Genomic DNA, 26160 nt, shown 5'->3' on the forward strand with positions numbered 1-26160 from the left:
CAAACGGCCAATCGGCTAACAGCTGTGTAGTTGGGGCAAACAGCCAATCGGCTAACAGCTGTGTAGTTGGGGCAAACGGCCAATCGGCTAACAGCCAATCGGCTAACAGCTGTGTAGTTGGGGCAAACGGCCAATCGGCTAACAGCTGTGTAGTTGGGGCAAACGGCCAATCGGCTAACAGCTGTGTAGTTGGGGCAAACGGCCAATCGGCTAACAGCCAATCGGCTAACAGCTGTGTAGTTGGGGCAAACGGCCAATCGGCTAACAGCTGTGTAGTTGGGGCAAACGGCCAATCGGCTAACAGCCAATCGGCTAACAGCTGTGTAGTTGGGGCAAACGGCCAATCGGCTAACAGCTGTGTAGTTGGAGCAAACGGCCAATCGGCTAACAGCCAATCGGCTAACAGCTGTGTAGTTGGGGCAAACGGCCAATCGGCTAACGGCCAATCGGCTAACAGCTGTGTAGTTGGGGCTAACAGTCAATCGGCTAACAGCTGTGTAGTTGGAGCAAACGGCCAATCGGCTAACAGCCAATCGGCTAACAGCTGTGTAGTTGGGGCAAACGGCCAATCGGCTAACAGCTGTGTAGTTGGGGCAAACGGCCAATCGGCTAACGGCCAATTGGCTAACAGCTGTGTAGTTGGGGCAAACGGCCAATCGGCTAACGGCCAATCGGCTAACAGCTGTGTAGTTGGGGCTAACAGTCAATCGGCTAACAGCTGTGTAGTTGGGGCAAACAGCCAATGGGCTAACAGTAATATTCCTCCACCAGGAGGCGCTTCCATTGGAGCAATGCTGTCGTTACTCTCTTTTCCAGAGCTCTAGTTTGCACTAACCTCTGACCTCTGTCCCCTGACCTCTGACCTCTGACCCCTGACCCCTCTGTCCCCCCAGCGACCTGGTGCTGGCCCTGAGCCAGGTGTTGAACCACACCGAGGCGACTCTGCAGCAGGTCCAGGACCAGGACTCTGGAGCTCGAACCAAACTGGACTCGGTGACGTCGGACGCTCAGAAACTGGAGCGGACGGTTCTGGAGCTGCTGGACCAGGTGGAGGCCATCAAGAACTCTGACATCACAGGTGAGAGCAGCTCAGAGCTCAAAGGTCCGGGAAAGTCCCGCCTTTCCCACCTGTCTAGCCTCTGATTGGCTAGAAGGACTCTCGCCTGATTGGTTGTTTGTTTTGGCTGTGAAACGCAGGCTGTCGGCAATCTAGTGTGATAAGCTGCGTGATAATTTAATATCCATGGTGATAAGTGCATAGATCTACAGACTCTCTCCACTCACTCAGATGTAAACATGGACTCTCTCTACTTATCTGGCTCTTTTTACTGAACTTAACCAACTCCTTTCTTCATTGCCTAAACCCAACCAATGGGACAATTACACTTCTCTCAAACTCAAAATGTAAACTTGGAATATAAATTTAAAAACTAAATTTTTCGGAATGTGAAACCAGCGGGGATCGAACTTGGATTCACCGCACCGCAGGCGAAAACGCAAACTGCTTCGCCATGGCGTCAGAAACTAAACTAAAGTTTTCAGTTAGTGCTATTTTAGTTTACTGCAGTACTGTTGTGAGATGACATTGGACGGCCAAATTGAATAACCAATCAGAGGAGAGCTCATCTAGCCAATCAGAGGCGGGAAAGGCGGGACTTTCCCGTACCTATCCTACGACAAAAAAATATGGATCGGGGGTCAGTGGGGGGTGATCTCACAGCTCATGTGTTCTTCCTGTCGCCAGGGGCAACCAACAGCGTCACCAAGTACTTCCTGCAGTCTCAGGAGGCCGAGGCCCGAGCCAACGCCTCCGCCACGGACGCCGGCGGCGCCGTGGAAACGGCGGCCGCTCTACGGCGGCTGACAACGGACAAACTGAACGCCACGAGAGACGAGTTCCTGAGGAGACACGACGAGCGCGCTCAGCAGCTGGACGACCTGGCGGGAACGCTGCAGACGCTGGAGCTGTCGGAGCTCAGCCACAAGGTCTGTAGCCAAGGAACTCCCTCTGGGACAAGAACGTTTATCTGATCTGATCTGGTCTTACTTTACTTACTTTACTGTTGTGGTATATTGATGAGTTGATAAAAGAAGGGATCACCGCTGACACGGCTTGTATTCAAAAAACAAGTTTATTAACAAGAAGAACAGTGTACAAAAAATGTTGAATCCTGGAACATCTCTGGTGCCAATATGAGATCTCCTCGCGACTGGCCCCGAGTTCTGACTTATATACCTTCTCTGACTCCCCCATCTCCAGACAGAGAGGCAAGGCAAGGCAATTTTATTAGTATAGCCCGTTTTTACAAACAGTTTGTCTCAAAGGGCTTTACATGGCATCGTAACAACATCCTCTGTCCTTAGACCCTCAGAGGAACCTCCCGTCCAGATGGCCCTTGACCTTTTAACTTTTAGGCTAGAACGAACCCAATGCCCTGTAACTCATGTCTCTTTCCCATTAGAGAAGACAACAGGATCATTCAGTCATATTGAACCATGCATATCCCCTTAGGTCAGATGACTTCTAAACAAATTATGGAACCCATGAAGTAAAGCATCTGTTCAGACACTCCTTCAGTTCCAAACAAGGCACACATACATACAAAGAAGAATACATGATGATGATGATAACAAGATATTAAAGTTAGAAAGTTAAGGAGTATAATATACTACACTTTATTTGTTTATTTGGTCGGGACAATGCTTGAGTGCTAGAGTACTCTTCACCTGGTCTACACCTGGTCTAGACCTGGTCTTCAGCTGGTCTTGGCCTCAGTCTGAACTCACGGTTCCTTCTGGTCCCTGTTCTGTAGACCTGCGGTAGTCCGTCTGCGGGTCAGGACCGGTGCTCGTCATCGTGCGGCGGTCTGGGCTGCGTGGACTCGGAGGGTCAGACCGCGTGTGGCGGTCCGGGCTGCGACGGCGTGGTGACGAGCGCCAGCAGCGTCTGGAACACGGCTCAGGAGTCTCAGCAGGAAATCCTCAGCGCCGTCGGAGAAGTGGAGAAACTCTCCAAGATGGTGAGTCGGACCGGTCCTGGTCCTGGTCCTGGTCCTGGTCCTGGTCCTTTTTGAATAGTTTATAATAGTTTCTGAAGGATCCCCATTAGCTGGTACCTTAGTAGCCAGCTAGTCTTCCTGGGGTCCACAAGGAACAACACAAAATATACAAATACACAACATATCATACATTTACATTTACAGTCAATCACAACAACCTCAATGTTAAAAAGTTAAAGCAACATTTGAACATTTCCACCAACCTTCAACAGAGTTCTTCTTAGATAACAGTGGAACCACTCTCGCTCGTATACAGCTCGTAAAAAACAAAATTTCAATTTCTTTTTAAGTACCTGTTTCCTTTCAGTACAACAGCGGTAATGAGGTAGATTATTCCACAGAGTTGTTGCTCTAGAGATAAAAGATGGTGATGAGGTCTTAGTTCAGTCAGGTCTAGCCAGGTCTAACTGTCCTCTGTCCTAGGTGTCTTTGTCTAACTGTCCTCTGTCCTAGGTGTCTTTGTCTAACTGTCCTCTGTCCTAGGTGTCTTTGGCGCGGCTGCAGGCGGACGCGGCGCGGCTCAGCGCCGGCGAGGTCCTGATGAAGACCAACAGCACCAAGCAGAAGGTGGAGCGCAGCAACGAGGAGCTGAGGAGCCTCATCAGGGACATCCGGGACTTCCTGACACGTAAACACCACTTCCTGTTTGACTCTGACACGTAAACACCACTTCCTGTTTGACTCTGACACGTAAACACCACTTCCTGTTTGACTCCTGACACGTAAACACCACTTCCTGTTTGACTTCCTGACACATAAACACCACTTCCTGTTTGACTCTGACACGTAAACACCACTTCCTGTTTGACTTCCTGACACGTAAACGCCACTTCCTGTTTGATTCTGACACGTAAACACCACTTCCTGTTTGACTCCTGACACGTAAACACCACTTCCTGTTTGACTCTGACACGTAAACACCACTTCCTGTTTGACTCTGACACGTAAACACCACTTCCTGTTTGACTCTGACACGTAAACACCACTTCCTGTTTGACTCTGACACGTAAACACCACTTCCTGTTTGACTCTGACACGTAAACACCACTTCCTGTTTGACTCTGACACGTAAACACCACTTCCTGTTTGACTCTGACATCATCCGGGGAGAGGGGGGTAGAGGTAGACGGGTCTAGGGACGGTGGAACTGGTCCAGTTCTTTATTGGTACCGACCAAAGTACCGAGAATCAATTCAACTAAAGTTGAGCAGCAGATGTTTGAGGAGATGTTTGAGCAGCAGATGTTTGACCAGATGTTTGAGCAGCAGATGTTTGAGCAGATGTTTGGCCAGATGTTTGAGCAGCAGATGTTTGAGCAGATGTTTGAGCAGCAGATGTTTGACCAGATGTTTGAGCAGCAGATGTTTGAGCAGATGTTTGGCCAGATGTTTGAGCAGCAGATGTTTGAGCAGCAGATGTTTGAGGAGATGTTTGAGCAGATGTTTGAGCAGCAGATGTTTGACCAGATGTTTGACCAGATGTTTGAGCAGCAGATGTTTGACCAGATGTTTGAGCAGCAGATGTTTGAGGAGATGTTTGAGCAGATGTTTGAGCAGCAGATGTTTGACCAGATGTTTGACCAGATGTTTGAGCAGCAGATGTTTGACCAGATGTTTGAGCAGCAGATGTTTGACCAGATGTTTGAGCAGCAGATGTTTGAGCAGATGTTTGGCCAGATGTTTGAGCAGCAGATGTTTGAGCAGCAGATGTTTGAGGAGATGTTTGAGCAGATGTTTGAGCAGCAGATGTTTGACCAGATGTTTGACCAGATGTTTGAGCAGCAGATGTTTGACCAGATGTTTGAGCAGCAGATGTTTGAGGAGATGTTTGAGCAGATGTTTGAGCAGCAGATGTTTGACCAGATGTTTGACCAGATGTTTGAGCAGCAGATGTTTGACCAGATGTTTGAGCAGCAGATGTTTGAGCAGATGTTTGGCCAGATGTTTGAGCAGATGTTTGAGCAGATGTCTGACCAGATGTTTGAGCAGCAGATGTTTGACCAGATGTTTGAGCAGCAGATGTTTGAGCAGATGTTTGAGCAGATATTTGACCAGATGTTTGAGCAGCAGATGTTTGAGGAGATGTTTGAGCAGATATTTGACCAGATGTTTGAGCAGATGTTTGAGCAGATGTTTGAGCAGATGTCTGACCAGATGTTTGAGCAGCAGATGTCTGACCAGATGTTTGAGCAGATGTTTGAGCAGCAGATGTTTGACCAGATGTTTGACCAGATGTTTGAGCAGCAGATGTTTGACCAGATGTTTGAGCAGATGTTTGACCAGATGTTTGAGCAGATGTTTGACCAGATGTTTGAGCAGATGTTTGAGCAGCAGATGTTTGAGCAGATGTCTGACCAGATGTTTGAGCAGCAGATGTTTGACCAGATGTTTGAGCAGCAGATGTTTGAGCAGATGTTTGAGCAGATGTTTGAGCAGCAGATGTTTGAGGAGATGTTTGAGCAGATGTTTGACCAGATGTTTGAGCAGATGTTTGAGCAGATGTTTGACCAGATGTTTGAGCAGATGTTTGAGCAGATGTTTGAGCAGATGTTTGAGCAGATGTTTGAGCAGCAGATGTTTGAGCAGATGTCTGACCAGATGTTTGAGCAGCAGATGTTTGAGGAGATGTTTGAGCAGATGTTTGAGCAGATGTTTGAGCAGATGTTTGAGCAGATGTTTGACCAGATGTTTGAGCAGATGTTTGAGCAGCAGATGTTTGAGCAGATGTCTGACCAGATGTTTGAGCAGCAGATGTTTGACCAGATGTTTGAGCAGCAGATGTTTGAGCAGATGTTTGGCCAGATGTTTGAGCAGCAGATGTTTGAGGAGATGTTTGAGCAGATGTTTGAGCAGCAGATGTTTGACCAGATGTTTGACCAGATGTCTGACCAGATGTTTGAGCAGCAGATGTTTGAGCAGATGTTTGAGCAGATGTTCAGATGTTTGACCAGATGTTTGACCAGACGTTTGACCAGATGTTTGACCAGATGTTTGAGCAGCTGTTTGAGCAGATGTTTGTGCAGATGTCTGACCAGATGTTTGAGCAGATGTTTGTGCAGATGTCTGACCAGATGTTTGAGCAGATGTTTGAGCAGCAGATGTTTGACCAGATGTTTGGCCAGATGTTAGACCAGATGTTTGAGCAGATGTCTGACCAGATGGTTGATCAGATGTTTGACCAGATGTTTGAGTAGATGTTTGATCTGATGTTTGATCAGATATTTGAGCAGATGTTTGACCAGATGTTCAGATGTTAGACCAGATGTTTGACCAGATGTTGCTGCTCTTCCAGAGGACGCGGCCGACCTGGAGAGCGTGGAGCTGGTGGCCAACGAGGTCTTGGCCATGCAGATGCCGACGACGCCGGCTCAGCTGCAGAACCTGACGGAGGAGATCCGGCAGAAGGTCGGAGAGCTGGGACACGTGGAATCGATCCTGCAGCAGAGCGCCGACGACATCCAGAGAGCAGAGAGGCTGCTGGACCAGGCCCGGAGGGTCAGGTGAGTCCTCGTGGTCCAAACCTGGTCCAAACCCGGTCCAAACCCAGTCCAAACCCGGTCCAAACCCGGTCCAAACCCGACCCAGTCCAACTCCAACACCGTTACGCTGCGTCTCAGCAGCTGGAACTCCAACCTACTGTGTAACAGCTGTGTATAAAATCATATGGTTTTCCAACTCCATGAGTTGAACAAATGTTAATTTTAATAATAATAATGGTTTACATCTATATAGCGCTGACAAAGAGATGAATTATAATCAGAAAGTGTTTTATTTTGAAATGTACTGGATGCTCTGTGCATTTCACTTCCTGTGTGGGCCGATCTGATCAACGTGGGTTGATGGTAGACCTGTAGACCTGCTGCGTATTTCTGCTGAGATGGAAATGAGGTTCAGAACCTTCAGAGGTTCCTCCAGAGCGTCGCACAAGTCCCACAGCAGACTGCAGAACCCAACAGAGACCAATAGAGACCATTAGAGACCATTAGAGATCATTAGAGACCATTGGAGACCACCAGAGACCACTAGAGACCATTAGAGACCAATAGAGATCATTAGAGACCATTGGAGACCACTAGAGACCACTAGAGACCATTAGAGACCAATAGAGATCATTAGAGACCAATAGAGACCATCGGAGACCATTAGAGACCACTAGAGACCATTAGAGATCATTAGAGACCATTGGAGACCACTAGAGACCATTAGAGACCAATAGAGATCATTACAGACCATTAGAGACCATTAGAGACCATCGGAGACCATTAGAGACCATTGGAGACCACTAGAGACCATTAGAGACCATTAGGCAAGGCAAGGCAAGGCAATTTTATTTGTATAGCCCGTTTTTACAAACAGTTTGTCTCAAAGGGCTTTACATGGCTTCATAATAACATCCTCTGTCCAACATCATTAGAGATTAGGGGTGTGACGATACATTCAGCTCACGAGAACGAGACGAGACGAGATTTTAAGAAAACTACAATGACAAAATCTCTGACTGGACCAACAGACTTTTATTTAACCGAGTTGCATTTTGAAATGTTTTATTCTAACTCTTTACATGCAGGATGTCAGCATGAGCTTTTAATACGTTTCTTCTTCCACTAATTGAACTGCTCTGATTGACTTTAATGGGAGCGAATGCTCCGGAGTCGGTGGAAATCGGGGGTTAGGGTTTTATTTGTCCAGCAGCCTGTCCTGAGATTGACCACCTGTGACTTCCTGTGTTGCTTAGCGACGAGGCGGTGGACGTGAGGGACTCGGCTGAGACGGTGAAGCGAGCTCTGGAAGAAGCTGAGCGAGCGCAGACGGCCGCCAGCGGCGCCATCCAGCAGGCGTCCGCCGACATCCAGAGCACCAACCAGCTGCTGTCCTCGGTGGGTCGCCGCGGCAACACTCACCTCAATCAATCAATCAATCAATTTGTTTATTTTGGGCATGTCAATTAAATCATCATCATCACACTTCATCTTAGTTCAAGTAATAAAATACACATGGCCGAAAGGGAAAGCAGGAGAAGCTAAAGCTGATCTAGTCCCGCCCCCATTACCCACAGAATAAAATCTTTATCATAATCTTTTCTTTTCTTTTACTTATGACATTTTGACATAACGTGTTACAGCAGTAGGTAGTAAACAGAGCTGAAGTTTAGCTCTAGACAGTACATACAGATTACGTGTGTGTCTGCACATGTGTCCATATTTGTCCGTCATGAGTGAACAACAGTCTCATCTTGTAGCCTGACATGTCACAAACTCACAAAGTCACAGAATGGTCCAATCGACAGAGAGCAAAGTCCAGTGTACTGATTATTTGTTGGGATGGTGTGAGAGCCCTTTTATGCCATAAAAACCTCACGTAACGTTCACTGACCTCACGGCAGAAACATAGAGACGATGTGTTGTTGGTCTGTGTCGTGTTCAGGTGCAGTCGGAGACGACGGACGCGGAGGTGAAGCTGAACAACGCCACCCAGAGGCTGCAGCGGCTGGAGCAGGACGTCACGCTGCTGAAAGACAGAGCTGCCAACGTCTCGCTGAGCGCCGAGCGGACCAATCAGGACGCAGCGAGCGTCAGACAGATGGCCGAGGAGGTCCAGAAGGTGAGCAGGCCACGCCCACTCAGGATCATTAGGCCCCGCCCACTCCAGACCGTTAGGCCACGCCCACTCCAGATCAGTAGGCCCCGCCCACTCCAGACCGTTAGGCCACGCCCACTCCAGATCAATAGGCCACGCCCACTCCAGATCAGTAGGCCACGGCTAGTCTGGGGCCGTTGACTCGCTGGTTTGGTAGGAAACGGATCCAGGGCGAGAGAGACAGACCTTTCCTTCAAAATAAAAGCACCGAGCTAATAAAATGCGGTAAAACTCTTTAATTTAAGGAATATAATTTACAAGAAAGTCCCCGAGCTATTAAGTTAACATTTTGCTTTTATTGTATTACAAGTTAATGTTTATTTTATAAGTTTTATGTCGGTGAACACTTTTATTTTGGTGAATTTGGTGATTTCGGTATCCGCTACAGACAGGAACCAGAATGCAGACGAATTCAGAGGTAACAGACAAGGCTCTTCGCTTGTCTGAAGAGCCTGGTGAAGCGAGGCTAGGCCACGGCCACTCCAGACCATTAGGCCACGGCCACTCCAGACCATTAGGCCACGCCCACTCCAGACCATTAGGCCACGCCCACTCCAGATCATTAGGCCACGCCCACTCCAGACCATTAGGCCACGCCCACTCCAGATCATTAGGCCACGCCCACTCCAGACCATTAGGCCACGCCCACTCCAGACCATTAGGCCACGCCCACTCCAGATCATTAGGCCACGCCCACTCCAGACCATTAGGTCACGCCCACTCCAGATCAATAGGCCACGCCCACTCCAGACCATTAGGCCACGCCCACTCCAGACCATTAGGCCACGCCCACTCCAGATCAATAGGCCACGCCCACTCCAGACCATTAGGCCACGCCCACTCCAGATCATTAGGCCACGCCCACTCCAGACCATTAGGTCACGCCCACTCCAGATCATTAGGCCACGCCCACTCTAATTCATCTATTTAGCTGCGTTCCGATCCACAGTTTACTTGGACAGAGCCCCCTACTCCCTACTCCCTGCACAGGGAATCTGCCGTAGGAAACTTCATTTAACCGATATAACACCAATCGGAACACCCTGCAACGTCACAGCTGTTTCCGGTCGAGTTCAAAAATAAAGTTTTTAAGTTCCAAAATGTTTCACGCCACTATCACCGTTTAGACAGATCTGAAATTATTTAAGAAACATTATTACCGTATTGACCCGAATATAAGACGATATTTTTTCCGTCAAAAAAAGTCTGAAAAAGACGGGTCGTCTTATATTCGGGGTCTAGATATTTATATGCAAATCAGCGGGTGACATCAAACAACGTCTGTCCAAGCAAGTCAGGGCTTTTCTTCCTCACTCACACACCAGTTGACCTGCAGAGATGCAGCTGCATCTGAGAGGATGATCGCGCGTGTGTGCACCAAGTGTGTGTGTGTGTGTGTGTGTGTGTGTGTGTGTGTGTGTGTGCACTGTTGTTCCTATCTAAGAGGGGACATCGGCGTCGTTACACATTCACCAACAGGGGACCAAGCAGCCAACAGGGGACTTTTTTTAGGTCCCCTGTTGGACATGCTTTAAATCAACTTAAAATCATGTGAAAAACCTTCTGGTTAATTTTTTTAACTTTAGCCAAGAGGGGACCTGAGTGTGTGTGTGTGTAAAATACCATATTCAGCAGTGCCCCGGCAGGCTGGAGCAGGGTTTTTAACGACTCATTCACACACGTCGTTTCTTACACTCCTCCATAGTGTGAACGACTTGCAGCCCCGGCAGCCTTTCAGACTGTAGAGAGGCTATCAAACAGGCTCCTTAGTGAACAAACTAGTACCTTGAAACATAATTTGTTATTCTTTGTAACAAAATATAAAGGTTCCATTTTCATGGATGTCTTAAGTTTAAACTCAACACTGTATTAGGTATAATAGAAATTTTAAAATATTGAAAAAATTGATCACCCATAACAAAATTTTAAATTAAATGGTCATTTAGATCATTTCTGTTGAATTCTGATTAAACATTCAAAATAATTGACCTTGCTATTGTTGCTTGTCCAGTTTTTTTAAGCACAGGGTTTCAATTTTACAATATACATGTGTTCTCAATCTGTATTTATAGTAATTATTAGTTGACTTAAATTGCAGAAAAAGGTCCACACTTGGTTTATATGGAATGACAGGGGTCCACTGTTGGTTGGTGCATAATGACACACGATCCCACTTAGTTAGCATGGAGTGAAATACACACTCCATCATGTATGAATAAGAAAGAAATAAGCAAAAGTGATCATCCGTAAGAGAAATTTTTCATCAAAACTTAACACAAACATTTCTAATAAAGTAGCACCAATAATGTTGTAATTCTTTTTAAATGTAGGGTGTACTACTGCAACACACATATCTACAGTCTATTAATTTTTCCCCTACAAGAGTTTTATACTCCTTGACTGCATTGTTGTTATAGGACAAATATTTGAATTGAAACTCAGGGTTTTAGGTCACATTTAATGTACTTGCATCATTAATCTGTATTTATGAGGATGTATTTTATTTACTGTTTTACATTACATAAAAAGGTCCACACTTGGTTTATATGGAATGACAGGGGTCCACTGTTGGTTGGTGCATAATGACACACGATCCCACTTAGTTAGCATGGAGTGACATACACACTCCATCATGTATGAATAAGAAAGAAATAAGCAAAAGTGATAGTTTTTAAGAGAAAACTTTCATCAAAACTTAAAACAAACATTTCTAATAAAGTAGCACCAATAATGTTGTAATTATTTTTTAAATGTAGGGTGTACTACTGCAACACACATTTCTACAGTCTATTCATTTTTTAATAGAGGGTTTTAGGATTTAGGGTAATCTTAATGTACTTGCATCATAAATCTGTATTCATAAGGATGTATTTAATTTACTGTTTTATATTACAGAAAACTCAATGGCAACCTATGATGATATATTATGTATAAGTAAACCATCAAAGAGTAACTGATATTAAAGTATTGGCACGGCAATTTGTTATCTTTGGGGAAAATACAGAGGGTTTGGGAGATCATCAGTTTGTCAGAGATACAAGGGATAATTCATTGAGAGGATTAATCTCACAAAGTCCCTATGTTAAACTATTGCCAGACACATTTCTACAGTCTATTAATTTTTCACTGTACTGGTGTTTTATACTACTTAACTGCATTGTTGTCATGGGAAAATACTTAAACTACTCACAGTTTGACATGGCCTGATGGCTCAGAGCCACAAAAAGTTACTTTTTGTGGCTCTGATCCCATATAGATGAAGCCCTGTTGGGGCCACCTATGGTCAGACTTTTACTTTTTAAATGCATGTGATTTCAATTAATTTTAGGGGGCCAGGCCGTTAAGTGCTTTAAAAACAAACATTAAACGTTTGAAATCAATTCTGTAAGGGACAGGGAGCCAGTGAAGGGAGTTATGTGCTCACGTCTATTAGTGTTAGTTAAAAGACGGGCAGCAGCGTTTTGGACAAGTTGGAGGCGACTGAGCGAAAACTGGGAGACGCCAACATAAAGTGCATTGCAATAGTCCAATCTAGAACTGATTACTGCATCACTTTTGCTTATATCTTTCCTATTCATACATGATGGAGTGTGCATTTCACTCCACTTACTTACATTCAAAACAGACTGACTGAAACATGGGTAAATGCAATATAGAGTCACAGAGCATTTTTATGAGCTACCATTCTCTGCCAGAAATGTTGTCTGGGAACAACATCTTACTTAACATGGCACAAGAAATTAGGATTCATTAGATTGTCAGAGATACAAGGGATAAGGCATTGTGTGGATGGAATAACCCCAAATAGCTCAATGTTGAACTGCAGCAACACAAATAAAAAAAGTTAACAGTGGTGTGGACCGTGTCTGAGGAATATAGTTCTTGCTGTGTCCTAATTGTCCTTTACAAGGCTTTGTAAGGCTTTGCATGTGTTTTTATATTTATGCGTTCCTTTGTTTCCCTTGATTTTCTAAATACCTTTTAATGAGTAGTTTAACAGGGGGGTTTTGGGGGTTATTCTGTCCACACACTCAGTACGTTTACATGACACTTGAAAAAACCAAATTATTGCCTTAATACGACTATAACAGGACAACTGAAGTGCATGTGAACACCTTAGTTCGACTGAAATCGGAGTTGAGAACTCCGATTAAGACACCCAGATAATGCGATTGGAATTAGATTTTCTCCGTCATGTATACACCTTAGTCGGAGTATAACTGGACAATGCATGTGCGCATGCTCCACAACAGTAGAGACGGCACCAAGTGGAGCAGAGAAGCCGCCCGTCAGCGCCAATTCAATGCATTTTACACAGCGCGACCAGCAAGAGTGTTTTATTTAAAAAAAAAAAAATTTAAAAAAAGAGAGAGAGAGAGGAAAAAGGAAGTCCGTATCCTATTCTCAGCGTGAATCCGGCCCAGACCGGCGCATCTGGTCAGGAACTGCAGTTGAGAATTTATTATTAAGTTTACTACGTTGTTTATATTCAGTTTTTTTACGAGGTGACAGAAAAGTCAACAGGACAGGAGGGCGTATTAACCCGCTGAAACAACGGGTGACGCCGCATGAGGGGGCGGACCCCGTCAGTTATTCGATTTTCTCAGTTGCATGTATATTGAGACAAGGACAGAAGTCCGACTTGACGCCAAAATCGAATTTTGAGCATAGCTCGATTAAGCTCTGCATGTAAACGTACTGACTGACATATTCCCTGTATCCATGACAATCTGATGAATCCTAATTTCTTATTCCATGTTAATTGTTGTTTTCAGACAGCATTACTACTAGCAGACAATGGTGGCTCATATAAAGGCCCTGTCACAGAATATTATAACAGGTAATTACACACCTTCACAAAACTCATCAAAGAACTGACAATTATTTAGACAAAATGTAATATTGCTGGTACACCCACTCTTTACAGTTGCCACAGAAGTTGAGTCACCAAAGGCCATAGGTGCGTAGGTAGCACATGGCCAACCTAAGACCTGGGAATACCTGTGTCTCAGTCGGTCTGATTTGGATAAAGATATTGGCTGAAAGAAGGTAGAAACTCTGAAGCCCAACCTGAAAATGCTTAACGACCATCGTCAGCTACGACAAACCATCCCCCACACTGCCCACACTCAAGGACTGACACAGGTCATCTGGCTCTCACTCCATTCACTCACTTCTCAGATCCCAGTTCAACAGCTCTACCTTAAAGTTAGGATCTGTGAAATACATGAGTGCTGGTGACTTAACTACTTCAATGTAGAGGAATGTTTTGTGCCTACATCATAGACTGAAACCCCATTAAAATGTTCAACTCTACTTAGAAAACTGTGTGTAAATGTAATGAAGTCACATTGCTTACTACAACATGCACAAGGTTATACCTAGATAATAAGGAATATACACACTTGTGTTTAGCTGGGTACTGAAACGAAAGAAAATCATTAGGAAACAACCAAAATAGATAACAATTAATTACTTAAAAATATAAATAAATTAGATAACGTTTTACCATCTTCTGAACACAATTCATTGAATTTGTTTATAATCCACTTCAGATGCTATGAATAAGGTAATATGGGATTGTTGGATGTACAATCCACACATCCTGAAAGCAACCAGACCCATTTCTGCTGAGCACCAGTGTGAACTGAATACAGCTTTTATTGTGTACTTCCCACTTAATGTAAACTCTCTGATCCTGTGCCAATCCTGTACCTTTTGACAAATTTAAATTAGGCTTCAATTTATACACCAATTTCATCTATAGATGTGAATGACTATGTGATACAGTGTGTAATATACAGAAGGAAAAAAAAACACAAATTTAGTTTTAGTTTTCATTTTTGTTGTGGACCAAAAATATTCAGACAGGTATACATGAACTCCAGTAGAGCTAATAGTTTGGTAAGTAAAAATGTGTGTTGCAGTAGTTCAACAGTGGGTATTTTGGAGTTATTCCATCCACTATAGCTGATTTATCCCCTGTATCTCTGGAAATCTGATTAATCCTAATTTCAGACAACATTTCTACTGGCACACAATGGTAGATCATATAAAGGCTGACAAAATATTATACTGATCACAAGGCATCACACACCTTTACAAAACTCATCAAAGACTTGACAGGGTGGATTATTGCTGGGACACCCACTCTTTACAGTTGCCACAGAAGTCCATAGGTGTGTAGCACATGGCCAACCTAGGACTGGGGAATTCCATTGTCTGTTAGTCTAATTTGGATATAAGATCTTGGCTGAAGGATGTTAGTCTTTTCCAGGTTGCCCTTCAGAGTTGCTAACGACCATCGTCAGCTACAAGAAACCATCCCCCACACTGCCGACAGTCAAGGACTGACACAAGTCGTCTGGCACAGATTTAAAGCCCTCACTCACTTCACTCACTTCTCAGAAGCCAGTTCCACATTTAGAGTGGAGAGTGGAGGTAGAGTTAAGCCTACCACACATAAAGATAATCCGGCTGATTTTGCCCCGATTTTCCCCCTTCCGACCAAAGACAAAAATCGGCCGATTATCCTAAAGTTTTAAGATTATTTTATGAGATTCTCTTGTAGTGTGTGGTGTGTTAAGAGTCAAAATTCTCACAACAATCGCCTCGGAAAATGTTCGGCGCCGATAATCGTAAATATAAAACATGTTCAATATTTACGAATCAAAAGTCATCTTGCGTGTGGAAAGCTGGTGTTGTGCTGAGAAGTGCCTGCTTGCCAAGCTCTGCATGCTGCTTGCGGCAAGCCACTTCTCGACACAACACCGGCAACCTCACAGAGAGCCACGGTGCAGCCCTGGCATTACATGAGGTTCACACAGACATTCACGCATACACGGGAGATTTCCTGATAGCCGATAGCAAAGACGGTAGCGATCATAGCCGGCAAGAGCCGGCAATGTTTAAACGATCATGTGACCGCCGCTCACAGCCGCTTTACTGCTCGGCGTCCAAAGCCACAGACACACAGACACACACAGATGGTATCGTTGTAAAGGCTGAAGTGTCCCGCTTTCATTTTAAAAAAATGACGTTGCTCTCATTGTCCATTCCGGAAATAGACCCGAAAGAGTAGCTACAACAATACGGATCTCTTTCTGAGTTTTCTGACCGGAGGGTCAAGATTCTGAAAAATCTTAATGTGTGTGGTGAGCTGTGTTTGGAATATCACAGCACACCACACACAATACGATCAAAACTGTTCAATCACAGATTTTTTATCTTCATGTGTGGGGTCTTTCACAGATAAAAAAAATTGGTTGAAATTTAGAGAATCTTTATGTGTGTAATGGGTTTAGGATCTGTGAAATACATGAGTGTTGATGACTTCACTACTTCAATGTAGAGGAATGCTTGTGTCCACATCATAGACTGAAGTCTATGGGTGGGAATTGAGAACCGGTTCCTCTTCAGAACTGGTTCCCACGTGATCATTTCCTTGGGATTGTGTGCGTGCCTGCTTAATGATTCCGCTAATCGATTTTGCTTTTTTTCCTTTGCAAATGTGCATGTTTCTAACCCAAACAACAAATGCCGTGTTCAGGTCAGAACGAAGGCAAACACGGCGTCGAGACAGAAGCGCTCTAAAGTGTCGGGGTAGATGTGATGTGACAAAAAATATTCAGATTTATAAAACACTGCATACACACACTTGCAAGTAAAGTGCCTACAAGGCACATACATACTGTAGATAGTAAGGAATATACACACTTGTGTTTAGCTGGGTACTAAAACATCAAAAAATCATTAGGAAGCAACCCAAATGTGTAACAAATTAATCACTGAATCAGATTACCATTCTACTATTTGTTTTCAAAATAAATTTGATTAGAATTAGATTTATTGTGTACCTCCCACTTAACTCATTGAGTGCCATTGACGTACATATACATCAAACGCAGTTTTCTGCGGCTGGTAAATGGGGACGCTGTCGCCCACACTGTGAGTAATTTTGGGGCTTCTGGGATGTGTAGAATGAATGAGACTGTAGATCAGAGCAAGAGGTGAGGAAGAAGGAGAAGACGAGTGCGATCGCTACGGAGATAAAAAAGTTGGAAAAAGTTTCTATTTCTAGAGAAAAACGATGGGCAGAGCCTGGAACAAGTGTAACGTGGAGCTGTTTCTTTCTTATTCATACATGATGGAGTGTGTGTTTCACTTCATGCTAACTAAGTGGGCACTTGTATCATTATGCACCAACCAACAGTGGACCCCTGTCATTCCATATAAACCAAGTGTGGACCTTTTTTTTCTGCAATGCAAAACAATAAGTAAAATGCATCCCTATTAATATAGATTTAGAATGCAAGTACATTAAAATTGATTGAAACCATGTGCTGTTAAAAAGTAGAAGAGTGACAATAGGTGGCCACCACAGAGCTTCATCTATATGGGACATTAGGTGACTACAGAATAACACTTTGTGGCTCTGGGCCATCAGACCATGTTGAATCCTGAGTTTAGTTATTTAAAGTAGTTTTCCCATGACAACAATGCAGTCAAGGAGTATGAAACTTCATTAAGTCAAAAACTTGACAGACTGTAGAAAGGTGTGTTGCAGTGGTATATCATATTACTTAGTGAGGTTAATCCATCCTCTAGAAGAATTATCCCTTGTATCTCAGACAAACTGATGACCCCCCAGCGCCTCCTTTATTTTCCCATACATGTTTTATTGTTGAGCCATAAATGTCAATAACTGAAATATTCCCTTAAGTATCTTGATAGGTTGCCATTGAGTTTTCACAGTACATCCCATGTTTAAAAAAAACTACAATGACAACTTCACCAGTGCTACTTTAGTCTAAATATGTGAGTTTGCATGTGTTTGTGCATGTGTGTTGTGTGTATTAATAGTTAGAAATGTTTGTATTAAATTTAGATTAAAAATGTATCTTAAAACTTAGCAATTTCTCTCATTTCTGCTTATCCACCCATACTGGAGTGTGTATTTCACTTCATGCTAACTAAGTGGGCACTTGTATCATTATGCACCAACCAACTGTGGACCCCTGTCATTCCATATAAACCAAGTGTGGACCTTTTTATGTAATGTAAAACAGTAAATAAAATACATCCTCATAAATACAGATTCATGTGACCTAAAACCCTGAGTTTTAATTCAAATATTTTTCCTATAACAACAATGCAGTCAAGGAGTATAAAACTCTTGTAGGGGAAAAATTAATAGACTGTAGATATGTGTGTTGCAGTAGTACACCCTACATTTAAAAATAATTACAACATTATTGGTGCTACTTTATTAAAAATGTTTGTGTTAGGTTTTGATGAAAAATTTCTCTTACGGATGATCACTTTTGCTTATTTCTTTCTTATTCATACATGATGGAGTGTGTATTTCACTTCATGCTAACTAAGTGGGCACTTGTATCATTATGCACCAACCAACTGTGGACCCCTGTCATTCCATATGAACCAAGTGTGGACCTTTTTCTGTAATGTAAAACAGTAAATGAAATACATCCTCATAAATACAGATTCATGATGCAAGTACATTAAATGTGACCTAAAACCCTTGGTTTAATTCAAATATTTTTCCTATAACAACAATGCAGTCAAGGAGTATAAAACTCTTGTAGGGGAAAAATTAATAGACTGTAGAAATGTGTGTTGCAGTAGTACACCCTACATTTAAAAATAATGACAACATTATTGGTGCTACTTTATTAGAAATGTTTGTGTTAAGTTTTGATGAAAAACATTATCTTAAGAATGATCACTTTTGCTTATTTCTTTCTTATTCATACATATTACATATTAATGTATTTCCTATTACTGTAATTGGTTGAAACCAGATGTATGGAGCATTTTGACTATTTAAAATTGAGATGATAGTAGGTCCCCTCTTGGACTGCTAAGAATGACAGAGGCAACACATTTATGGATGAGTAAAGACAGACAAGCAAATTATCTTTGTTAAGAAAAAAGGAATTCATTCATTAAAGCTGGTTTTAAGTAAATGTTGTTGCTTATACTGCAGAACTTGATATTAGTGCATGCAGCCATGTTACTTCTGAATTGCATGCAATTCAATAAAAATATTTACTCTCAAATGTGGCCATGATTATATATATATATATATATATATATATATATATATATATCCCTCTATGGTACGCATTATGATCCCAGTTGGTAAAAAAATGTTTTGGGTGTTTTTTTGTCTTAAAATAGACCAATTAAACATAATCAAGAGAAATTTTCAAAAAATATTATTTTTTTAGTAGTTTTTAGGGTTCGTTGCCATACGGCAACACCGTACGATAGTGGAAAGTAATGAAAATAATAGTTTTGTCTAAAATAGTAATAACATTTATTTTAAAACTCATGTTATAGTCTCAACAATCCCCAATAGCCTGAACAGTTAAGAATGCATCTCATTTGAAAGTAAAAACCATTTAAAAAGACATTTTTCACTGCACTTTACCCTCACTATCCTCGCTGTCCTCACCATCTCCACTGTCCTCATTGTCTCCACTGCCCTCGCTGTCTCCACTGTCCCATAGCCTTCATCATTCTCACTGTCTTCATCTTTCACTCTGTCCTTGCTATGTTGCCAGCTGCTCATATTCTTCAACACTGAATGCAATTGCTGTTAACTTTACTACAACAGTCAAATGTGTATCTGTCAAATTGATGGACCTGAAAAAGTAACTAAATGATTCTACATGGTTGTGGAGCCTGAGTCCATAAAGTTTACAATATTATTTTGAAGAATTTAGGCCTATAACTAAATACAAAATGTTATCAACATGCCAGGCTAGCAATTCATAATGGTACGGTGTTGCCATATGGCAACATACACATTTTAACAATTTTCTAATATTTAATGATTAAGTACAGTGCAATAACCTACAGAATAATGAACTTAACTAATCTATTATTGAGTATATATTTTTTTCCCAGTTGAAAAATGTCATTAAAACACTTTTTTAGATCATTTTTGAGGGGTCAAATGGCGAGGCTCCTCCCTGTGAAGACGTCTGCAGAAAAGGGCTTCAAAATGGCCTCCAGTGGGTCATGTAACATATTTAAACACTGCTATTGGTTTACTTAGAACCCCACCTCTCTTTTAATGCATTGCAACATAACTGGGGATGTATTGTCTGTGTGTAGAAGGCTTAAAATGGGTTTGTTGCCATATGGCAACGCCGTACCATAGAGGGATATATATATATACATATACATATAATTTGTATTACAGAGACTTTAAAATAAGTAATGATAACTCTCAAGTTATATTATCCATTCTTGAAAGAAACTGAGAAAGTCATTGTTGTAAACAAAGACTCATTAGGTGAATGGGTCATTAGGTGAATGAATGGGTGCAGACAGCTCCACTGCAGTATGTGGAGGTCCACTCTTTGATAGGTAAATGTCGCTCAGTGATCCAAGTCCCCTCTTGGCAATTTCTTTAAAAATAATTAAAAGTCACATTTTCAGTAATATTATGGTAAAACACCTTAAAAGTCAATTTTATATTCCATTTTTGGTTTTTCGAAATAAGCAGAAACATAAGACCCCTCTTGGCAGCTTGGCCTGACAGGTCCCCTCTTACCCCTATTGGTGTGTATGTGTGTGTGTGTGTGTGTGTGTGTGTGTGTGTGTGTGTGTGTGTGTTGCCCCTTCGCCACACAGCAGAGCGCTGCCACACAGTTACAGCTCAACTCGGCTCGGTTTAGGTCATTTTAATCACAGCTGACTCCTTCACAGTTCCTCCGGGGGCGGGGTCGTCATATCACAGTGGCTACGGCCGCGTTGTCGCCGGGGACAGGGACACACCGGACACACCGGACACACCGGACACACCGGACACACCGGACGCGGAGGCGCCGAATAGCTGCGAAGCGCCGAGAAGCTGAGCCAGTTTCCTTTCGGGGTTCATGTTAAAAGATTGTCTCGTTCACACCAGACGTCCTGCAGCAATCGTTTCGGTGTCTGGTCTATTTTGTGCGCGAGCTGCGAGTGATTGCGTCAAGCCGGGCAGGTCAAACAAAGAAACACGAGAGAATCCGCTCAACTTTCAAAATCAAAACAATTTTCAAAATAAAACACCGCAATTGATGCGTGTGCCTTTTTGTGTAAACAGAGCGCAAGAGAGATGGACACACACCTACACACATTCAGAGAGTGGGCGCTACAATCTACCAGAACGTCATTTCACAGATACTGAAAACATGATTTTAAAAAGATTAATTTTTTCTTTGATTTTGTCTGAAAAAGGTATTTTTCCAAAGACAGGTCTTGAAAAAGGGGGGTCGTCTTATATTCAGGGTCGTCTTATATTCGGATCAATACGGTATTTCTGTGTGCACAAGCAAAGCAGTTTTGTGTTACAATGCGTGGTATTTATTCAGTTTGGGGGTATCAGGATGTGTAGAAAGCATCAGTGGCTCAGCTGACAGGAAAGCTAACGGCTGTTGCTAAGCTAACGGCGGTAGCTAAGCTAACGGCGGCAGCTAAGCTAACGCAGCTAAGCTAACAGGACGTCAGCTGTTAAAACCCTCCCGTTGTGGGACACGACATGAAACTACTCTTGTTAGCTCAATCAGGTTGTAACTAAGATATTCGCCGGAAAAAATATTTTTTCATGGACCGTTTATTGAGTCACTGAGTTATTAAAGTTAGACAGGTAACCGTTAGCCCTGCCAATTTACGTAACGCACGTAAACGGACCGCAATGGCTGATGGGTAATATCGGTTGTCAACATCCGGTGAACTGGGCGAAGTGAGGAACCGTTGTTCACTCCCTCCCTGCACAGTTCACAGTTCCCTTCAAACTGCTCCCTGCGGTTTGGAACCACACTTAACATGGCGGCACACCCTGTGTAGTCCACTGCTCAGGGAACTAAAGGTCGATCGGAACGCACCCTTTGAGTTTCTGTTTCCCACTGAGATGAGCAGGTCGCTCCGCTAACAATCGGCATATGGGTCTGATCTCCCGCCCGCGAGCTGCCACCACCGCCAGCCAATCAGAGCCAAGCTCATTAAAACGCGTGTCGAGTGCAGAGTCGTTGCCGTGGGCGACGTGGGGCGGTGAGCCGCCAGAAGCCGGTTGTTAGCGGTGGGAAAGAGGTTTCTGTAATGTGTTGCTCTCCTGGTTTTCCCTGTTAAAAGGGTTTCCATGGAGTTTCTCCTCAGTGGATGTGAGGGTCTAAGGACAGAGGATGTTGTTATTATGGGATGTAAAGCCCTTTGTGGGTTAGGGTTAGGGTGGTAAAAATGGACTATACTAATAAAACTGCCTTGCCTTGCTGTGTTTAGGACCTGGACTCGGACCTGAGGGAGCAGTACTCCGCTGTGGGCCAGCTGATTGGTCAGAAGGCCGGGGGCGTCGCAGAGGCCAAGAAGAGGGCGGAGTCACTACAACAGGAAGCCAAAGGGCTGTTGTTGCAAGCCAGCGCCAAGCTGCAGCTGCTCAAAGGTATGACATCACACTGACATCACACTGACATCACACTGACATCATCTCTCTCACTCAATAACAAATAAAGATTTTACAAGAATTAAAAAGCTGGTTAACGTGTCGACTAACCAGCCGTGTGTTAACGTGTGGGGCTAACCAGCCGTGTGTTAAGGTGTCGACTAACCAGCCGTGTGTTAAGGTGTCGACTAACCAGCCGTGTGTTAAGGTGTCGACTAACCAGCCGTGTGTTAAGGTGTCGACTAACCAGCTGTGTGTTAAGGTGTGGGCTAACCAGCTGTGTGTTAAGGTGTCGACTAACCAGCCGTGTGTTAAGGTGTCGACTAACCAGCCGTGTGTTAAGGTGTGGGCTAACCAGCTGTGTGTTAAGGTGTGGGCTAACCAGCTGTGTGTTAACGTGTCGACTAACCAGCTGTGTGTTAAGGTGTCGACTAACCAGCCGTGTGTTAAGGTGTCGACTAACCAGCCGTGTGTTAAGGTGTCGACTAACCAGCTGTGTGTTAAGGTGTGGGCTAACCAGCTGTGTGTTAACGTGTCGACTAACCAGCTGTGTGTTAAGGTGTCGACTAACCAGCCGTGTGTTAAGGTGTCGACTAACCAGCCGTGTGTTAAGGTGTCGACTAACCAGCTGTGTGTTAAGGTGTCGACTAACCAGCCGTGTGTTAACGTGTGGGCTAACCAGCTGTGTGTTAACGTGTCGACTAACCAGCTGTGTGTTAAGGTGTCGACTAACCAGCTGTGTGTTAAGGTGTCGACTAACCAGCTGTGTGTTAACGTGTCGACTAACCAGCCGTGTGTTAAGGTGTCGACTAACCAGCTGTGTGTTAACGTGTCGACTAACCAGCTGTGTGTTAAGGTGTCGACTAACCAGCCGTGTGTTAAGGTGTCGACTAACCAGCTGTGTGTTAAGGTGTCGACTAACCAGCCGTGTGTTAAGGTGTCGACTAACCAGCTGTGTGTTAACGTGTCGACTAACCAGCCGTGAGTTAACGTGTCGACTAACCAGCTGTGTGTTAACGTGTGGGGCTAACCAGCTGTGTGTTAACGTGTCGACTAACCAGCTGTGTGTTAACGTGTGGGGCTAACCAGCCGTGTGTTAAGGTGTCGACTAACCAGCCGTGTGTTAACGTGTCGACTAACCAGCTGTGTGTTAACGTGTCGACTAACCAGCCGTGTGTTAAGGTGTCGACTAACCAGCCGTGTGTTAACGTGTGGGCTAACCAGCTGTGTGTTAACGTGTGGGGCTAACCAGCTGTGTGTTAACGTGTGGGGCTAACCAGCTGTGTGTTAACGTGTGGACTAACCAGCCGTGTGTTAACGTGTGGGGCTAACCAGCTGTGTGTTAACGTGTGGACTAACCAGCCGTGTGTTAACGTGTGGGCTAACCAGCCGTGTGTTAAGGTGTCGACTAACCAGCCGTGTGTTAACGTGTGGGCTAACCAGCCGTGTGTTAACGTGTGGGCTAACCAGCCGTGTGTTAACGTGTGGGCTAACCAGCCGTGTGTTAACGTGTCGACTAACCAGCCGTGTGTTAACGTGTGGGGCTAACCAGCTGTGTGTTAACGTGTCGACTAACCAGCCGTGTGTTAACGTGTGGGCTAACCAGCTGTGTGTTAACGTGTGGACTAACCAGCCGTGTGTTAACGTGTGGACTAACCAGCTGTGTGTTAACGTGTCGACTAACCAGCTGTGTGTTAACGTGTGGGGCTAACCAGCTGTGTGTTAACGTGTGGACTAACCAGCCGTGTGTTAACGTGTGGGCTAACCAGCCGTGTGTTAACGTGTGGGCTAACCAGCCGTGTGTTAACGTGTGGGCTAACCAGCCGTGTGTTAACGTGTGGGCTAACCAGCCGTGTGTTAACGTGTGGGCTAACCAGCCGTGTGTTAACGTGTGGGGCTAACCAGCCGTGTGTTAACGTGTCGACTAACCAGCTGTGTGTTAACGTGTGGGGCTAACCAGCTGTGTGTTTCCTGTCCCTGCAGGTCTGGAGACCTCCTACAGAGACAACCAACAGACTCTGGAGCTGAAGGCCGAGCTGCTGGTGGAGCTGGAGGCGGCGGTGAAGGAGCTGCTGCAGGAGATCAGCCAGAAAGTTACTGTCTACAGCACCTGTCTGTTCTAACTGACCCCAGACCAGTCACAAAGTTACTGTCTACAGCACCTGTCTGTTCTAACTGACCCCAGACCAGTCACAATCTGTTCTAACTGACCCCAGACCAGTCACAAAGTTACTGTCTACAGCACCTGTCTGTTCTAACTGACCCCAGACCAGTCACAAAGTTACTGTCTACAGCACCTGTCTGTTCTAACTGACCCCAGACCAGCCACAAAGTTACTGTCTACAGCACCTGTCTGTTCTAACTGACCCCAGACCAGCCACAAAGTTACTGTCTACAGCACCTGTCTGTTCTAACTGACCCCAGACCAGCCACAAGGCCACCGTCTACACTGCCCTACAATGCAAGAAAGGGGTAACTCATTTTTTTGTCAAAAATGAGATTTAGTCATTTTTGGGACATTAAAGATTAGGATAAATGGATAAATATCTGACCTCAACGTTTTCTTATTGGGGATATATTTATATCTGAGGGTGGTTTTCACAGTAACTCCCAAAAACTGCAGTGAAACAACAAGAGAACACAGTAACTAGAGTTACCTTTTTCTCTCTGTGTATAGATGATCAACAGGCCCTACTGTACAACAGGCTGCTACCATTATGAACCAATAGGAGTTAGTTTCACCTTTCTTGTGTTGTATGGTCAGCTTATATTTTGCCTCAATGCACAGACAGACAGAGGTAACTCTGAAATAAGGGTCAAATATTAAGTTTGAGTTAAATATTTTTACACAGCTAGACTACTACTCACAAAAGAAAGGATTTGACCCATTTTCAGAATCCTAAGTTCAATACAGTTGACTGGACAACAAAAATACTTGAGTTGATGTTTAATCAGCGAAGTTCCAATCAGAGCAACACACCACCAGGTCCAGTCTGGAGCTAAACAAGAAGAGTTGTGGCCCAACTGTGTTCACATCTGTTACTATGGTTTCATTGTGTTCACGTCTGTTACTATGGTTTCACTGTGTTGTAATCCAATCACTTTTTCTACTTTGATGTTTTTATAAGAAACCAAAACTGAATAAAAATGACTTGAGATCAGTTGTTTTCACTTCAGAGTCCACACACTACAACAGTAACACACACGGTAACTACAACGGTGCAGAGAGCACGTGGTGAAGGGATCATCCCTATGTTCCCCGCTTTCCCCCAAAATAACCCGGGGAACTTGCAGTTTTTGGTCCCATATCTGGAAGTGGAGTTGTGACTTTGCAGATTTTTGCCTATTTTTGAGAAGTTGAGTTGTGAGTTTGAGTGAGAAGTGGAATTGTCCCATTTAGGCAATGAAGAAAGGAGTTGGTTAAGTTTAGTAAAAAGACCAGGTAGAGGCTAGACAGGCCAGATAACAGAGGGTCCTATAAACTATCCTATGAAAAAGAGAGTCCTGATTCCCGATTCCCCGATCGGGGGACATAGGTACGCTCGCGTGGTGAACGTGGGGCAGCAGCGCCCCCCTGCAGACTCAGGTGGAACTACAAGACTAGAGACCAAGTCTGTTAGAGGCCGAGTCTGTTATAGACCGAGTCTGTTGGAGACCGAGTCTGTTGGAGACCGAGTCTGTTGGAGACCGAGTCTGTTGGAGACCGAGTCTGTTGGAGACCGAGTCTGTTATAGACCGAGTCTGTTAGAGGCCGAGTCTGTTGGAGACCGAGTCTGTTGGAGACCGAGTCTGTTATAGACCGAGTCTGTTGGAGACCGAGTCTGTTGGAGACCGAGTCTGTTATAGACCGAGTCTGTTGGAGACCGAGTCTGTTGGAGACCGAGTCTGTTGGAGACCGAGTCTGTTGGAGACCGAGTCTGTTAGAGGCCGAGTCTGTTGGAGACCGAGTCTGTTGGAGACCGAGTCTGTTATAGACCGAGTCTGTTAGAGGCCGAGTCTGTTGGAGACCGAGTCT

The 26160-nt window shown here is 44.1% G+C and overlaps 1 protein-coding gene across 1 annotated transcript in view; it reads left to right on the top strand.

The window, feature by feature from the left end:
* Positions 1 to 24297, top strand: part of lamb1a (laminin, beta 1a) — a 62434-nt gene extending 38137 nt beyond the window's left edge. The window contains exons 25-33 of the mRNA XM_085780529.1: positions 894 to 1078; positions 1745 to 1986; positions 2814 to 3020; positions 3543 to 3687; positions 6351 to 6558; positions 7794 to 7935; positions 8483 to 8659; positions 21986 to 22145; positions 24129 to 24297. Of these exons, the coding sequence (XP_085636655.1) occupies positions 894 to 1078; positions 1745 to 1986; positions 2814 to 3020; positions 3543 to 3687; positions 6351 to 6558; positions 7794 to 7935; positions 8483 to 8659; positions 21986 to 22145; positions 24129 to 24268 (1606 nt within the window). The 3' untranslated portion in view covers positions 24269 to 24297. The remainder of the gene's footprint in view (positions 1 to 893; positions 1079 to 1744; positions 1987 to 2813; positions 3021 to 3542; positions 3688 to 6350; positions 6559 to 7793; positions 7936 to 8482; positions 8660 to 21985; positions 22146 to 24128) is intronic.
* The last annotated feature ends 1863 nt before the right edge of the window (positions 24298 to 26160 follow it).

The sequence above is a fragment of the Trachurus japonicus genome, chromosome 6 (genome assembly GCF_045865225.1).
Source record: "Trachurus japonicus isolate A0001 chromosome 6, Traja_1.0".
In the NCBI taxonomy this organism is placed as follows: Eukaryota; Metazoa; Chordata; class Actinopteri; order Carangiformes; family Carangidae; genus Trachurus; species Trachurus japonicus.